Raw genomic sequence first — 13,545 nt, forward strand, 5'->3', positions numbered from 1 at the left:
ATATAAATGATTTTTACCATGGTAGTGAATCGGACCCAAGCATATGGCCATGTGACGAAACTACCTAGGGCGTCTGATAGTTTCTCAAGGCTCTATTCTGGCATTGGAACCGAGAGTGAGAAATCTTAAAACCCCTTTAGAATAGTTTCCACTGTCACACTGATGTGGCCACTTGTAACAGGCATCGAATGCACTGTTTGGCCTTCTTTGGTTGGCTGTGCCACACCATATGCAACCTCAGTTAAATCGCCATCACTAACAACACCTAACTGAGGCAGCAAAAGAGAACAAGAAGTCGCCTCCGAAAAATTGTGTCGTTTAATATAATAAGCATCACAATAAAATATTAAAACACGTTGCAATTTTAAATTAATAAGTGCTTATATATTTAAAAACCATGTACCTGTACCACTGGCTCGGGAGTTGGCTCCGGATTTTGAGCAACGGAGTTCATGGTCTCCAGTGTGGGATTTTGCCCTTTAGGGGTAGTAATGGGCTGGGGTGCTACGGGAGTAATGGGCTCGGGTGTTGGCTCGACCGAAGCGTTAGTATCCCCATGTTGACTTTCCTGATCCTCGACAATCAGGTTTGCCAAGTCAACAATCGGTGCTCCCATCTTCTGCAACATAAGTGCCACTTTGGCGAGAATATCCTTCGTAATTTTTTGCTCGGAGGGTTGCTACTTCATCAGGTGGCATCGTTCGGGATTGAGTAGCAACACACTCTTTGTCGAATGCCTTCTTTAACCCCACTCGGATGCTTCCTTTTCCAACTACCCACCCTCTATGGTCTTTCCCTAAGACCATATGCAATGCATCAACATTGCCTCTTGGGGTGAACTCCCCCGTAGCTTCTTTTTCCTTCCAGCCCATCTGTTCAAATAAAAAGTGACATATATAACAATTAGTATAAGTAAATCAAAGCCAAAAAAATACAGAACAAATCAAGAATATACTTAATAATTTCAAAACTCACCAACAGTATCAGCAACCTTCTTCGTTCCCGGATCAGTAATGGTAAATATACCACTTGCATCTCGGGAATGAAGCCCGCAATACCAATGTCGCACCCAATCTCCAGCAGGAGTATTCACGGATGCGGAGGTAGTCATAGATGAGGGCGTGGCTGGACTTTGATTGGGGCATAAACCCACTCTTTTCGAACCTCATCGTACGTTTTTTGGCCCAAGCGATGATAAAACTTCCTTTTGCTTGCTGATTTAGAAGCTTTACCATACTTTTCCTAATTAATCAATAGAAATTAAATGTAATATATTAGTTTAATGATTGAATCAAAAGAAGTAAATTCAAATCAAAAGCTATAATATAATATGGAATACTTACAACTTCAATGGGAGTTGTTCTTTTGGCAACAAAAGCCTCCCATTCATTTTTTGATATGTGACCCCATATTTCGTAGGGCATCTTCGAAGGTGCTTGCTCTCCATCTTCTTTTCCCTTTTTGACCTTTTTGGTCGTACGGGCACGCTTCTTCGTGATCCAGCCAGTTACTAGCTTGGATTTGAAATCTCTGAATCTTTCAGCAACAGCTGAAAGAAACACATTCTTTTTCTCCTCATCGTTCTCGATGTGAAAAAGATTCTACCAAAACAAATTATGTTTATTAGTGTCAATTAAATTAAGGGATATTATCAATGTTACCCCTGTACTATAGCAAAATAACAATGGTACCCTAGTGTATTTCAATGGTACCCCCCAAGTATATGCTAATTATAACCGTGACATTATTAATGATTTTCCATTAAATGTCCGTTAAATTTTGAATTTAACCTAACTATGGTTAGTTTCTTCTTCTTCCTTTTTCCCTTTCCTTTTCCTGCTCTCCTTTCATGGCTGCTTCATCTCAAGTCCGACAATGATCAACCCGAATATGCAAAAAAGAGCGAATTGATTTTCCGTCGCCAGAGAAAACATTGTTGATGGCATGAATTGAATTTAGACAGAAATAAAAGCTTAAAAAAGGCTGAACCAGGAGAAGGAGAAACACGATGTTCCAAAGGTAGGACCCACAAAAACCACTAACCGTCAGTATGATCGCATATTTGGGATTTGGGTTGAAGGGGTTGAACTTCATCGTAGTTGTACTGCTGAGCCTACTCATTCTAGAATCTTCTGGAATGTTCGTAAGGATGTAACTAAATATTCATCTCTTCTTATGAAATCTAATTTAAATCTTTCAGTTTATATGGGAAATATTGTTAATAAAACTTATACTGGTGTTTATCATGTTAACGTCACTTTTCATTACTACCCATTTGAGAATTTTGATCAAAAAAGGGGAATTTGGTTGATTTATATGGAAATTCAGCAGATTTAAAACTACCCATTTCCAGAAATTTACCATTAAATGATGGGTTATGGTTTGAAATTCATAATTCTACTGATTTTAAAATGAAGGAATTGGTAATCCCTAAGAATGTTTATAGAACTGTATTAGAAATTTATGTTTCATTTCATGAAAATGATGAATTTTGGTATACAAATCTTGATAATGATTATTTAATGGCTAATTTGAGTTTGCCTGGAAATGGTCCTTTTAGGGAGGTTTTAGTGAAGTTAGATGATGATTTAGTAGGAGTTGTTTGGCCATTTACTGTGATTTTTACTGGTGGAATTAATCCCCTTCTTTGGAGACCAATTATTGCCATTGGATCATTTGATTTACCCTCTTACGACATCGAAATTACTCCGTTTTTGGGTAAATTGTTGGATGGAAACCCACACAGATTCGGGTTTTGTGTTACGAATTCGCTCTTTTCTGCATATTCGGGTTGATCATTGTCGGACTTGAGATGAAGCAGCCATGGAAGGAGAGCAAGAAGAGGAAAGGGAAAAGGGAAGAAGAAGAAACTAACCATAGTTAAGTTAAATTCAAAATTTAACGGACATTTAACGGAAAAATCATTAATAGTGTCACGGTTGTAATTAGCATATACTTGGGGGGTACCATTGAAATACACTGGGGTACCATTGTTATTTTGCTATAGTACAAGGGTACCATTGATAATATCCCTTAAATTAATTTTAAAATGAAACTAAATGAATAAAAATAGTAGTTTCTTACCACAGTATTATTCTATAGAGAGTTCTTCAAAACCTTTGGAACCTCGTTCCATGCGTAAAATATGGAAATCTTGCGGACATATAGGTCCACTTGTTTTTCCATATTGCCTACGCCATTTTCCACAGGTTTGACCCAATGCATTATATTCCAAATGCATGGGTTCTGTGACTTTGAGGTTTTTTGTAGGACCTCGCCCTTTTCTTTTCTTAGTGGTAGTGAAAGCATCCGTTAGTGGGGCGTCTTCAGTGTCATAATCATTGTTAAGTGGAGGAGTGTCTTCAGCCATACGCTCGTATCTAACAATTTGGTCTTCTTCAGTGTCATAACTATGATGCTCATTATCCGAGGTCTCAATCTCGGGGACAATTTCGTCTCTGAAAAGATGCATTGTATATCAGTACCTGAAAGAGTATGAATAGAAATATATTAGAACATAGGAACATAAATTCAATTCTAACAAAATAGTGTTGTGTGCGAAAGTGCCAAAAAAGCTTGAAAAACCTTTAAATCGCAACTTACCAAGTAATATTAGGAATATGACTATGACTTTCAATTCTAACCACTTCAACACAATAATATATACAAAATAGTGTTGTGTGCAATGTTTCATGCAAAACAAACCAAGTTTGAGCTACTTTATGCGCGAAAGTGCCAAAAAAAGCTTTAAAACACCTTAAAATCGCAACTTACCAAGTAATATTAAGAATATAACTATGATTTACAATTCTAACCACTTCAACACAATAATATATACCAAATAGTGTTGTGTGCAAAGTTTCATGCAAAACAAACCAAGTATGATCTACTTTATACACGAAAGTGCCAAAAAAAGCTTTAAAAACCTTAAAATTCATACCTTGTGAATCACTTAATTCAAATGTATTCCTTCCGTGTGATCTACACGCATATAACCAACATCTACATCATCTTGATCCAGATTTTGGATTGATAAAGGGCGGGGAGTCTTCAAAAGCTTCATATTCTTCCTCATCCTCAACATCACCTATACCACGGATGCTTCTTTTCCCGGTACAACAATAGACCATTTTTTATCAGACAGGTCTACAATGTAGAATACTTGCTTGGCTTATGTGGCTAGTATGAATGGCTCCTCACTATCACGCAAACGAACTAAGTCTACAAGAGTGAATCCACAAGGGTCGTAATTTTTTATGCATCGTCGATTATTATCTACCCACTTACATTTGAAAAGACCGATAGTGAAAGTAGAGTAGTCAAGCTCCCATATTTCATGTACGCGCCCGTAGTATACCAATTTAGCATCAACCGACGCTTGATCCTTGGCACCCGCTTAAAATGTAGATGACACCAAAATAGCAACCCCACTATTCTATAGATAAGATGACTTCTTATCTTGACCCTCAATCCAAAATGTTAAGCCATTGACATCGTAACCCTCATATTTGTTGAAATCATCACGAGGACCAAAAGCTAACCACTTAACAATTTCTGATATACCCTTGAGTTCTTCACTTATTACTCGATTATGAAACCAATCAATAAACGTCTTGTTATGCAACTGCATCAATCCCCTATCCCCTTTACAAGGATATTTTGCGCACAATATATCTAAATGCTCACTCAAAAAAGGATGGAATTCAGGAATATGATGCAACACATACAAGTGTGCTTATAGAAGACTATCTTGAGGAGGTGTGATCGATTTGGAGCCAATTATTCCTTTTCTCTCAATCCTTCCTTCATGTCAAGACGTGGGAAGTCTAATAGGGTTTGCCATGGCTAAATACTTGGCTATAAAGTTACTAATCTCATCGCTCACAGTGCCTTGAATCATACTCCCCTCGGGTTGTGCTGGATTCCTCACTTTGTTTTGTAAAACACCCATGTGTCTTTCAAAAGGATAACACCACCTTAAAAAAACTGGACCCAAAAGCTTGATCTCACGAATGACATGGACAATAAGATGAACCATTATGTAAAAGAAAGAAGGTGGAAAATACATCTCCAACTTGCATAAAGTTGTAATCACGTCGAGTTGAAGAGCATCAAGTTTGAGATCAAGAACTTTACTAAAAATTGCGTTGAAGAACGAACATACCTCGATAATAGCATATCTCACATGTTTTGGCAGTATTCCACGGATTGCAATTGGTAAGAACACTTGCATCATTATATGGAAATCGTGAGATTTCATGCTTCCCAACTTCAGCTCACTATTTAGGGTCACAAATCTCTTCATGTTGGATGAGTACCCGACGGAACCTTAATGCCATACAAAGAATTACAAAATCCTCACTTCTCTTCTTTGGACAATGTGTAGCAAGTTGGAGGAAAATAAACTTTGTCATTACTCATCTTCTTCTTACCACCCTTTCGCTTTTTACTGCCACCAACTTCATCAGCTCTATTTCTTTTCTTACTCACCTTAACATGTGCCCACAACTCCGGATGAAGACCCTTACATTCAAACCAATCTCGCACGGCCCTAACATCCTTTGACTTATTCGGAATGTTCATGAGAGTCCCGAGTATGGCATGGCATACATTTTTCTCTATATGCATAACGTCAACACAATGCCTAACTTGTAGATTTCTCTAATATGGAAGCTTCCAAAAGATTGATTCTTTTTTCCATAATCGGTCTTCAACCCCTTGCACTTACCCTGTTTTACCAAATACATTCTCAACTCCCTTAACCTGTTCATAAACCTCATAACCGGTCAACGGTCGACGAGCTACACGGTCCTTAACCTCTCCGTTGAACATCTTCTTCTTCTTACGATATTGGTAATCTCGTGGGAGAAACTTTCGATGGTGCATGAATACGTGTTTGCACTTAGGAATCCACGTGGATTCCATGTCATCGATACATATTGGGCATGCTTTATTCCCTTTGTTCTTATACCTCGATAAGTTACCATATGCCGGAAAATCATTAATAGTGCATAAAAGCATTGCACGCAAGGGGAACTCCTCATTAGCATATGCATCAAACACGGAAACGCCTTCATCCCACATCTTTCTCAAATCCTCTACGAGAGGTGTTAGATATACATCTATGTCATTTCCAGGTTGTTTAGGACTCGAGATAAGAAACGAGAGCATAATGTATTTACACTTTATACACAACCAAGGAGGAAAATTATAGATCACTAATAGTACCGGCCAAGTACTATGTTGAGAACTAAGATTGCCGAATGGGTTCATTCAATCCGTACACAGTCCAAGCCTTAAATTATGAACCTCATCCCCAAAAGTTTTATGCAACCTATCAATACTCTTCCACTCCGGAGAATCAGATGGATGTGTGAGCAAGTGACCTTTCTTCACCCTATCTGCATGCCACCTCAAATTTAACGCATCTTTCTTTATAGAAAACAAGCGCTTGAATCTAGTTATTATTGGAAGATACCACAATACCTTAGCCGGGGGCCCTTTAGCATCCCGAGCCCCTTTACGCTTGTAGCGCGATAACCCACACCTAGGACACTCTTCTAACTTATTATTTTCATTCCGATACAACACACAATCATTCGGACACGCATGAATCTTCTGGTACTCTAAGCCGAAAGGACACATGAGCATTTTGGCATAATATGTAGACTTTGGAAGTTCATTTCCCTCAGGAAGCATCTCACCTAACGCTTCTAATAACATTGTGAAACTAGCGTCACTCCAATTGAACTTTGACTTAATGTTGAAAATTGTCAACACTGTTGTTAGTTTGGTGAACTTTGTACATCCAGGGTACAAAGGCTTTTGAAAAGCCTCTGTCAACAAGTCAAAAACACGAGGACGTTTTCCTAACTCATCCTCGACTCCCTCCAATGCCTAACTTGTCTATATGCATAACGTCAACACAATGCCTAACTTGTAGATTTCTCTAATATGGAAGCTTCCAAAAGATTGATTCTTTTTTTCATAATCGGTCTTCAACCCCTTGCACTTACCCTGTTTTACCAAATACATTCTCAACTCCCTTAACCTGTTCATAAACCTCATAACCGGTCAACGGTCGACGAGCTACACGGTCCTTAACCTCTCCGTTGAACATCTTCTTCTTCTTACGATATTGGTAATCTCGTGGGAGGAACTTTCGATGGTGCATGAATACGTGTTTGCACTTAGGAATCCACGTGGATTCCATGTCATCGATACATATTGGGCATGCTTTATTCCCTTTGGTCTTATACCTCGATAAGTTACCATATGCCGGAAAATCATTAATAGTGCATAAAAGCATTGCACGCAAGGGGAACTCCTCATTAGCATATGCATCAAACACGGAAACGCCTTCATCCCACATCTTTCTCAAATCCTCTACGAGAGGTGTTAGATATACATCTATGTCATTGCCAGGTTGTTTAGGACTCGAGATAAGAAACGAGAGCATAATGTATTTACACTTTATACACAACCAAGGAGGAAAATTATAGATCACTAATAGTACCGGCCAAGTACTATGTTGAGAACTAAGATTGCCAAATGGGTTCATTCAATCCGTACACAGTCCAAGCCTTAAATTATGAACCTCATCCCCAAAAGTTTTATGCAACCTATCAATACTCTTCCACTCCGGAGAATCAGATGGATGTGTGAGCAAGTGACCTTTCTTCACCCTATCTGCATGCCACCTCAAATTTAACGCATCTTTCTTTATAGAAAAACAAGCGCTTGAATCTAGGTATTATTGGAAGATACCACAATACCTTAGCCGGGGGCCCTTTAGCATCCCGAGCCCCTTTACGCTTGTAGCGCGATAACCCACACCTAGGGCACTCTTCTAACTTATTGTTTTCATTCCGATACAACACACAATCATTCGGACACGCATGAATCTTCTGGTACTCTAAGCCGAAAGGACACATGAGCATTTTGGCATAATATGTCGACTTTGGAAGTTCATTTCCCTCAGGAAGCATCTCACCTAACGCTTCTAATAACATTGTGAAACTAGCGTCACTCCAATTGAACTTTGACTTAAGTTGAAAATTGTCAACACTGTTGTTAGTTTGGTGAACTTTGTACATCCAGGGTACAAAGGCTTTTGAAAAGCCTCTGTCAACAAGTCAAAAACACGAGGACGTTTTCCTAACTCATCCTCGACTCCCTCCATCATCTCATCAACACGATCCACATCCTCATCGACATTCTCTTCATCTATCTCACACCCATCAACATGATCTACTACATCCTCATTGACATCAACCACATTATTGACATCCTCAACAACACTTTTCTCTTTGTAAACTCCCTCCTCACCATGCCAAACCCAAACATGATATTGAGGCCTAAACCCACGTCGAAGTATGTGCTTTCTAAGGATATCAATACTATCTACCTTTGATACATTGCCACAAGTGACACATGGGCAATAAAAACCAACTCCCCTAGCTTGTCCTAACTTGATGTTTAACTTCAGTACTACAAAATTCTAATACGCCATCAATAAATTCTGACGATTCAATGTTTCCACACATCCAAGAACGATCTTTTGTCATCCTAATTAGTGTGATTAATTAATTCAAAACAAAATTAATACATAACTTTTAACATATATAATTAACCCAAATTAACCCTATTTAACATATTTTAATGACAAAACATATATAACCAAAAAAAACGCCATTTTCTTTAATCAAATACACATAAATCAAAATAATAAGAAACTAATAATATACAACTACATACATAAATAAATTATTCACATTCCCATATACAACTACATATATACATAAGTAAATTATTCACATTCAATCTACTCTAAAAATCCTAATTAATTAAAATTATTCACATTCAAATATTCAAGTACATACATAAGTAAATTATTCACATTCAAATATAAAATACATACCTTGGTAATGAGATATGATAATTTTGTTTCTACAATAAGATTATGTAACCTACAATGAAAAACAAAATCAAAATTAGTATAAAAAAAGACTAAATCCTTATTAAAATACAATGAAGCTATTTTTGAAGAACTTAAATAAAGATTGAAAAATTTATACCTTGAAAAGAACAAGAGTAGCCCTAATTTCGTGGCTTTTGAAGGAAAAGCAACAATGGTGGGTTGAAGAACTTAAACAAAGATGGAGAAGGAAATTCTTGCAATGGGTGGTTATTGAAGCAACAAATTTCAACAACACAGTAACTTGAAGAACTTAAACAGAGTCGTGGGGTTTGGAAAATGATGAACTAAATGAAGAGAAAACACAGTAGAGTCGTAGTTTTTGAAGAACTTGAAGAACTCGAAGAGATTTTTTGTGGGTTTTTGAAGAAATTTTCTAAAATTGAAGAGCTTGAAGAAGAAGACAATCGTCGTCGTGGGTTTAAGGAATACAACAGTTATTTGAGGGTTTTAAGCAATTGAACGTTGAAACGCGGGTTTTAAATTTTGGGACTGACTATTTGCTGCGGGCTAGCAAATACCGCAGCATATAAGGGCTTATATGCTTCGGGCTTATTAAAACCGCAGCATATAAGTGCTTATATGCTGCAGGCATCAGGTGAACTGCAGCATTGTATTATATATTTTTTTTGCTCTTTTTTTTCTATTTAATGCTGTGTTTAAGGAATATCGCAGCAAATGACACGCAGAAGATACGTTTTTATCCTCTAGTGTACACTTACAAATTCATTCAAACGACTTCTCTCAAATACCTCTACAAGTCCTACATGTTTTCTACTTCAAAATCTCACTAAAACCACTTGAAAAACACCCATGTTAGAGCATAATAGCTACTTTCAAAATTAATAAAATCATCATATACTCCTCAAGGTAATTATATAAACACATACAAGGCCATCTCTAATTACCTCCAACAAAAACACTTTCATTTCCTTACAAAAACACTTGCATTTCCTTACAAAAACACTTACAAAAAGACTATTTATATGAAGTTTATGAAATTAAAACTTCATAAAAATATTATTCATTTTATTATACTTCATGCATATCACTTTTGAGCATTCTTATAAGGCATTATAAATTCAAGTTTACAAACATTGTTTTTACAACTTATACTACAACAAGTACATATAAAAATGATTTTTGTAAGAAATCTTTCTCATAAATCAATTATGTTATAAAGATATATATTATAACTAAAAAGAGGAAAAATCATCACTTGTATAAATCTATAAAAGTTGGAAACTAAGAAAATGTATTTTTACAAACTTATAAATTCCCAAATAGAAGTTCTTAAATTTTGAAAAATGATGTCAAAATAATAATTTTGAGTATGAATAATTTATTACATGTATTATTATTGTGGGCATCATGCATGTTGATTTTATAAATTGTTGTAAGTTTAAAGTCATGTTTAATACTACTTTGTGAAAGTTATTGTGATGGAAATGATTATATGAATTTTAAAAATATTTGAAATACATTTTAAAAGAAATTTCCAATAGCTATATGTTAAGAAAATCTCTTAGATACTTTTTGTTGAAATTATTCGTTAAATTGATATTTTAATGAATATTAAGGTGTTAAATACTCTTATTATAAAACATGGTATTAGATAAACTCTTGATCATCAAAACTAATTAATAAAACCATATTACAATGTCCCCAAAAAGATTTGGCCAGAATATATTTAGTTTGGAATTTTTCACGATTTTTGAGTAATCGTTAAATTATGTATCGGTAAATTGTAAGATAGTAAAATATAAAATAATTACCAAATAAAGACATATAGATTTGAAATTATTATCACATACTCATATGGACAGTAACTAAAGTTTGGGAAGATTTTGTTGACGTTTAAGGACCTTAATAATTTTTACTCGGTTATTAATAATCGATAAGTTAGAAAACGGTAAAAAATATAAAATAAATACTAAATGACGTCTTTTGAACATGAAAATCTTATGAGACACTTATATAAACAGTAGATACATGTTTAAAAATTTATATGGATTTTTGTGACCATTTATGGACTTAAATTAATTTTATTCGTTTTATCGGTAAAATAACGATAATAACTATAAAAAAATACCCCACATGATTTTTAATGGTTATTTAAAATTTTATACCCCTTAAAAAAGCTTCTGGATCATCATAGAATTTTTATAATATTATATTTAGACTCAAATAATTTTAAACCTATTTTATTCTATTTATCGATAAAATATCTATACAAAATAATAAAACATTATACATCACTTTTATAAGTTTAGATGGTCTAATAAACATGTTATATGACTTCTGAAACATTGGTATATTTTATTAAGCTAATTATTAATTATTTACTAATAATTTATCAAATTAATAGAAAATGTTTATTTATTAAAAGGTGTAATATTGTTAATTAAATTTGGGTAAAAATAGACTTATATCAAAAATTTATAATTATATTAATAACCTACTGCCTCATAGTATAAAATCAGTTTAAATTAGATGGTTTATAAATTTTACGGATTTAAGACACCATTTAAATAACGGTAAATACTTAAATTATCGAAAATAATCGTAAGATCGTTAATTCGCATAACCAATTATAATTTGATAGGACAACCTTAAATTCATTTTAAATAAGGTATTATAATGACTTGATTAATTTGGGCCTTGTTGGAGAATTAATATGTATTTAGTAAATCAATTATCGATTTTATTACCCGTAAAACTATTTCGTATTTAAGAAAATAGTGTTTTATGAAATCTTCTGTCATAATGATTTTATAGACTTATGAACTATATTCTAGTTGTTTTGAATGAATTTCAAAACCCTTCCAAGTTATATTTACTTTAAGAAGGATTGAAACGAAACATTTTAGTGGTTTCCTTGAAAAATCGTATTGAACTTTAGTCACTTTTTGTTACGATGCATTTTCATACATGCTAGTGATGCCCCAATATAATACAAAGGTTATGTTTGATGATATGATTATGCTAAGCATGTTTTATCCATGTGGGAAATATTATGATTTGATTTTGCTAAGTTGAAAATAAAGTACGTTTTGCAATGTTGCAATTAAAAGATGTTTATCATATGGAAAAAGTTGATACTTTTGACTTTTAAATGCTATTGAAATTACAAGATATATATTATATACAAAAATGTTTTAGCCTAAATGGCGGGTACATATGCCACAGCAAATGTTATGTACATGATTAAACGGCTCACCAATGCTGAGCGCGTATTGTTCATAATGCTATTGTGTTACACTTGCCAGACATGTTGTAACACCCCGAGATTTTAATAATGAAATTATTTAATATTTTAATAACTTTTAAAGATTTTACAATTATATTAAATTATTTCTGAATTAGTTTAATAAATTTCTTGCATACATGAATGTAAATGTTAACTTATATATATATATATATATATTAAAAATATAGTTACGATATCTTAAATAAAGAGGTTCGAATCAAAATGATTATTTATTAAAATGTGTGAGCCCACGAAGGTGAGTTTCTTAGTTGGTCTCGCAAGAAAATAAATCCAAAAAAAAAAAAAAGATAATAATAATAATAATGAGTATAAAAACCGTGAAACCCTAATGCTCATTGACCAAGCCGTCGCTCCCTTCCCCTTCTCCTCCTTCTTTCTCTTCTTCTTCCTTCCTCCCTCACTCCCGCATTTTCCCCTTCCCGCACAGCAGCCCAGTAGCCACAGAGACACCAGCAACCTCTCTTCTCCCCTTGCGCCACCAGTGAACAGCTAGGCTGCCACCAGCTGCTGCACGTCTCACAAGAACACCACCACCAGCACCCGTTTTCCCTCCTCGCTCGCAGAAATCAACTGCCAGCTGCTGGCCCATTTTGGGGCTTTTTCCAGCCGGTTCTGGACTGTGGCGCCACCTCCACGAGGTTCATCCTCCTCTTCCCCCATTTGATTCCTTCTTGTTCCAATTGAAATTTATAAAGTTTGTGAGGAAAGTGTTGAAATTTGTATGATTGTTATTGAATCTTGTTATGGGTGAGAATTGGATTGATGATTAGAATGTACTTATGAATTGGGTTTTTCAAATGTGGATGAAAAGTGTTGAATTTTGTATTATTTTTCATTGAATTCTTTTGTGGTTAAGAGTTTAATTGATGAATTGAACATATTCATGATTTAAGGTTTGAAGTGTGATTAGAAATTATGGGATTTGTGTTGATTGTATATTAGTATGGTTTAATCCTATCATAGGTAACAGAAATAGTGTTATCTTTGAACATGAAATAATTAGAGTTTGATTTAGAAATGAGATTTCTAGTAGTGTGTGTGGTGTATGCTACTTTGGTGGTGTGGTGATTAATCGAATAGCCTTATAAATTATTTTAAGACTTGGTTGATTATCGTTGTGGTAATTAGTAATGATTTTGATTATAGTTGACTATAAAAATGGTTTTGGTTGTTAATTGAGAGTAGTAGTTGCTAATTTTTAGTGACTTAATTGTTAGAGTTACTAATACCTCATTGGGTTGTTATGAAATCATAAACACATAATTGTGATGAGCCATGAACATAGCGTATAGCGTCA

General features: G+C 34.7%; 1 protein-coding gene across 1 annotated transcript in view; it reads left to right on the top strand.

Moving 5' to 3' along the window:
- Positions 1–2,795, top strand: part of LOC130824934 (peptide-N4-(N-acetyl-beta-glucosaminyl)asparagine amidase A-like) — a 10,945-nt gene extending 8,150 nt beyond the window's left edge. Inside the window, exons 3-4 of the mRNA XM_057689958.1 lie at positions 1,983–2,247; positions 2,298–2,795. Of these exons, the coding sequence (XP_057545941.1) occupies positions 1,983–2,247; positions 2,298–2,795 (763 nt within the window). The remainder of the gene's footprint in view (positions 1–1,982; positions 2,248–2,297) is intronic.
- The last annotated feature ends 10,750 nt before the right edge of the window (positions 2,796–13,545 follow it).

The sequence above is a fragment of the Amaranthus tricolor genome, chromosome 10 (genome assembly GCF_026212465.1).
Source record: "Amaranthus tricolor cultivar Red isolate AtriRed21 chromosome 10, ASM2621246v1, whole genome shotgun sequence".
Taxonomy (NCBI): Eukaryota; Viridiplantae; Streptophyta; class Magnoliopsida; order Caryophyllales; family Amaranthaceae; genus Amaranthus; species Amaranthus tricolor.